The sequence below is a fragment of the Apaloderma vittatum genome, unplaced genomic scaffold (assembly GCF_000703405.1).
Source record: "Apaloderma vittatum isolate BGI_N311 unplaced genomic scaffold, ASM70340v1 scaffold24249, whole genome shotgun sequence".
In the NCBI taxonomy this organism is placed as follows: Eukaryota; Metazoa; Chordata; class Aves; order Trogoniformes; family Trogonidae; genus Apaloderma; species Apaloderma vittatum.
This window is the reverse complement of record NW_009736180.1, coordinates 1-5,173: the sequence shown is the minus strand read 5'-3', so window position 1 is coordinate 5,173 and position 5,173 is coordinate 1. Positions and strand designations below refer to the sequence as shown.

Here is a 5,173-nt window from a genome sequence, read left to right as displayed (position 1 = left end):
CACTTTGGCATGGGGACAACCTTCCCACTTTGGCCACCACCGTTTTTTCGTTTTACCGTGTTTCACCGATCTCGCATCACTACAAGTTTGCTCACACGACGTAAAACGAGCTCATCCCCACGTGGTTACTGTCCGAATACCCCGTGAGCTCAGCTCCTCGGCGTGGATGAGGTTTCCAAGCCTGTAGCAAACCTCGTGCTGCCCAGGAATGGAGGAAAGGTCTCCTCCAGGCACTTGCAGTCCTCACACCGTCATAAAATCTTTTCTCCAATTGCCTCTGCGTGGTTTTCCTCTCTTCTCGGAGCTTCCTTCCTCGTCTTGGGGCTGGCAGGTTCGGAGGTTTTCGTGACGTAAATTGTGCCTTTTGAAGGTGGATGCTTCAAGAACCTCAGTCTCGTGTGTTTAAACAGGAGAAAATTGGTTAATTACGTCAGTGCATCCAGCTAATTTCTTTTTTTAATTTTTTTTGTCCCCCTAGAGTTGATGATTTGAAGGAAGTTCAGTGCCAGAACTGCCTTTTGCTTAAAGGAAAATCGCATTAATTGAAGGTGACGCTGAACTGTCCCCAAACTCTTAAATTTCACAATGTAGCTGCACCTCAGATACCACCTGATGGGCTGAAATTCACATAGACCCCAGGAACCTTAAATGTATTGTCTCGCAGCTTGTATTTAATAGCATCGTGCATCTTTGATTTAAATTAACCCTGGTGGTTACTACTGCTGCATATACATCTCTCGCTGTTTGCAAAGCGGCGATGCTCATTTTGCCCGGTTTCTAGGTGATTTCCCTTTGAGGTATGTGATTTTGTGCCGCGTTGTGTGAGTACAAACGGACAAATGGCAAAAGACCTCGCTGCTGAAAAGCCCGGCTTTCACAGAAATGAAGCCAAAGAATTTCTTCGGTCTTACATTCTGCTAATTTCACCATTCGGGCAATGACGTAATTCTTTTTTTTGACGAAAAGCCCGGCTTTCACAGAAATGAAGCCAAGGAATTTCTTCAGGCTTACATTCTGCTAATTTCACCATTCAGGCAATGACGTAATTCTTCTTTTTTCTGATGCTTTCGAAAAAAGACCTCCTTGCCAAACCAGAGTTTGGTTAAAAGCGGACTCACAATCTGCTATAAAAAAAAAGAAGAAGAATAATTTCTTGCTTTGAAACATGTTCCTGTTGTTTCAATCATCTGTTTCACCAGACACTATCTGGTAAGAAGAACTTTTTGCAACGTTGGCTGACCACTAACACAGAGCAGAGCAGATGAATTGCTTGTTTCCGATACTGGACTATTATTTTTTTTTATTTTAACTACAACCTATATTCTGCATGTACTTCTCTTTGAGCTTGAGGCACATTAAAATTCCCCATTTTGTGGGACAAAGTGAAATTCCCACTTCTTGTACAAGCGGAGAAGCTGGTATTTCAATCCAAGCCAGATTTAAACCTTAGATATACTGTATTTAACTCTAGTAACACCATAAATTTAAAAGTTTATTCCTGGTTTTATTCCTTCTGTAACTGACCCTGGAATCCAGCCAAAGACTCACAAGAATTAGCAAATAGAAACCCATGGAAGATTAATACAGAGAGCAAACAAACAAGCCCAGCAGGATTCGAAGAAGGAAACCGTATTCCTTGACTAGCACCTTTTCAAATTGAAATCCCAGAGAGGTCGGAAAGTTTAGCTGCTTAAGAGTTTAAAAAAAAATAAAAATCATTGGGAATAGTCAGGCTTTTGCCTTTTATTGATAAAAAAAAAAATTCCGAAGTTGGGGTAAGCAAGAAATCAGAAGGGCTGCTTTGCAGGGGATTCACAAAACTCAGGATTGATGTAACGTGAAAAATCATTTTGGTGTCTTCTTCCAATGAGAATATTATTTTTTTCACCTCAAGCACAGAGCTTCCTCACACCTCAACAGCAACCTCCTGGTATTTCATTGAAGGAAGCCAAGGAACAAGCAGCTTAATATTTGTGTAGCGCTGAAAAGCAAATGCCACAAGGGTTAAAAACTACTGGCACGCCAGCCTGAAACACAGAGAAAGGCATCTTGTTCTCCCTTACAATAAGTAAAACTACAGTAATTTTGCTGCAATGAATGAGCACGGCCCGAGGGCACGAAAGGTGCATTGCAAACCAAGGTATCTTAAAAAAGAAGAGCTGAGCTGCACGTAAAACATCTGCACTGTGGGCTGGGTGCTGCACGCTGAGTTTTTTCCACCTGACAATAAAGGTAGCCTAAGGAAATTTTTTTTCCTATTAACATCTGCATCCTGACAATGGTTTTCAAGCCACGTTAAGCAACTCCACTGAGCCAAGATGATTAAAATTAAAATAAAAATAAAAATGCAGCCGTTTCGTTCAGCAGAGCAGGTCAATGGGATGGTTTAGGTTTACACCAGGTCCAAAGTGCTGAACAGCTAATGGATCTGAATTCTGGTCAGCTACTCCTGATCATGCCATGATAACCGGCTGGATTGCAGGGTTGTGCTGCCAATTTGCTGTGGCCAAAGCCGTATCAGAACCGGACTCCGGGATGGTGAACGCTTCTTCCCATTCCACCACTTCCAAGCTCACCCATCTCTTCTGACAGCTCGTAGCCAAGTGAGATTAACACTTCAAAATTCGAGCTGAGTGTTTAAGATCTTAGAAAAAACTGCTCAGGGTAGTGCCGAGTTCCAGAATTACTTATTTCCAGGCGCACAATGAGAAATGAGCTCTAAATCTAAATTGCAAGTTTTCAGCGTGTAAGTGGCAATACCAACCCATCTGACCAGTTGTGCTTTTAAAATCTACTTGGTTTCCTAATTTCAGGAAGAAAACCCTTTGCTCTTTCCAAGAGAATATTTTTGAATGCCAGATGCATCACTGAAGGTACCCTGAATATTCCCCGGGGACCAAAGGTTTAGGCATGATTAATAAAGTCACAGCTCTGTTGCAAAGTCACAATTGCTTGACGACAGTTAACAACTGGTTAGGAAACAAGGGGAGGTGTTTTTATTTCATCCTTTAGTACGGACACTCAGGCGTAAACCTTTAATTACAGTAAGTGTTTTGGGGAGAAACAACATTCATTTTGTACGTCAAAGGAGATCAGTGCAAAAAAAAATTAGACATGATTTTGCAAAAACCAGTGAAAAAGTATAAAAAGTTTTGGAAAACCCCTTTCGGTTTCCAGAAGCAGAGTCAGGCTACCACAGATAGCTTCAATAATAAAACTGTTTTTTTCCAAGTCTTGCTGTGCAGACACACAAGCGTTGGCCCTACATAGGGACACCTTTTCCCCGTGGCACTGAAGCTCATCACCGTGTTCTCCCTTAAAAAAGCTGTTTTCAAACACAGTCCGTGGTTTCAGCTGGAGTTGGAGCGGCGTGCTCAGGACTGGATTAATATGGGATGCCTGGCTGGGGTGTTTACATGGACTTCTCTAACAGGCTGAAGTTCAAATCACCTCAGAGTCCCAGCTTGACTCCTAAATGGTTAAATGTGCTTGCAGTGCTTCTTTTTCTTTCTCTTCGCTCCTTCAATACACTCATCTGTCTCCTTTTCTTGCCTTTTCTGTTTCTTCTTATGGCGTTTCTTTTGCTTTGCCTCACAGTCCTTTACGCTGAGATCTTCCCCATCCGACATTCCTGCATAAATCTCTCCGTTGCCCACATTTTCATCACAACCAATTCTTTCCTCCTCCTCCTGTTCTTTAGGTTTCTTTTTCTTTTTCCCTGAGTGACATTCGCTTAACGCAGCATCCAGTTCTTTCCCATTCAAGCTACCTACCTTGGATTGTTTGGCTTTTGGTTTCTTGCAGCGCTCTGTACTTTCTGCCTCATCTCTCTTCTGCTTCTTCTTTTTCTTCTTGACTTTAGTTTGCAGTTCTTTCGAAGCCTCCAAAGCTTCGTCAGCTGTTGCGCAGGAATGGTCTACCTTTGTTTCTGTTTCTGTTTCATTCTGGGATCCCTTCAGTTTTGCCATGCGCTGGGCAAAATATTCCTGCACGGTGAGCGCACTCTTCACTGTGTTGTAACCGTCTCCAGGCTCAGATACCCAGTGGTTTCTCTTCTTTTCTTCCTGAGACTCAGGATCCGTAACATCCTCCTGCAGGTGAACAAAGTGGAGTGGGAGTGAGAGTCAGAAATAAGGCCTTTAAACACAAGGTTATTTTTTTCCACGCTGGTAAAAATATAAATTAAAAGAAAAAGCATTGAAAATTAATTGTAAAGGTATAGACTGGGATAAAAGTGAAAGGCAGCCTGGAAGGCAGCAAGAGAACAGTGCAAGAACTTGGGATACCGGGAGCAATCCAGCATTGATGCATCTTTTCCATCTCATCTGATCGTTAGAAACATTTGTTTCACAGCTGGTTTGCTGTCGTTGTGTCCTAGATGGTGTTATTTAAACACGCTTGATCTTACGTTATCAGATGGCAAAAACAACGTCGCGGGTTAGATCTTACTGCTGCGTACACAGAATAAACAGCTGCTGAACTCTAGCTGCAGGTTCAGCACCTATAAAAAGAGTCTAGTATCTACAAAGTAAATACAAAACCAAAACAAAGCGCAGCTCTGGAGCAGGATATCGCGTATGGCATGAAAAGAACTGACCCTGAGAAAGCAAGAAATGCAACCAGATGAAAATGCGTAACTTGTTAAATTATCTGCGACTTCTGAAATAAACACACCAACAAGGCAGCTGAAAGTCAGATTTGTTCACACGGATACTGAAGTACTCAAAAAAATCGTCTTTCGTGGCATATTCTTTTGCTCGGCCGAAATCCCAAATGGCTTTTGGAAATATCCTGATTTTTACATTATTTTTTATGTTTATTTTTCATGTTTATTTTTCAAAAAGCCTAGCATGAACTGCAGGTAAGTACGCGCATCTCCCTCAACGGGAAAAGCTCAGCAGGTAAAAATTGTGTCAAAACTGTACCGACATCTGGCCTACAACACACTTCTTCAATGGGAGGTAATCCACAGCTATTCTGGTCAAAGGTGACAGGAAAAGAAGATATTTCAGCATTTTATCCACTCGTAAGCGCACAGGTAGGAGAGGAGCATTCAATCAACCCATGCATCTTTCATGAGAACTGAAGTGAATATAAAATGCAACCGAATCATAGAATCAGAGAGTGGTTCAGGTTGGAAGCGACCTTGAAGATCACCTCGTTCCAACCCCCT

At 42.1% G+C, this 5,173-nt stretch overlaps 1 protein-coding gene across 1 annotated transcript; it reads right to left on the bottom strand.

The window, feature by feature from the left end:
• Positions 1-3,479: 3,479 nt before the first annotated feature.
• Positions 3,480-4,931, bottom strand: LOC104279559 (DNA-directed RNA polymerase I subunit RPA43-like). Its single transcript, XM_009876883.1, has 2 exons — positions 4,926-4,931; positions 3,480-4,091 (listed from the first exon to the last, which is right to left on the bottom strand). The coding sequence occupies exons 1-2, from the start codon at positions 4,929-4,931 to the stop codon at positions 3,480-3,482; spliced, it is 618 nt and encodes a 205-aa protein (XP_009875185.1).
• Positions 4,932-5,173: the final 242 nt, after the last annotated feature.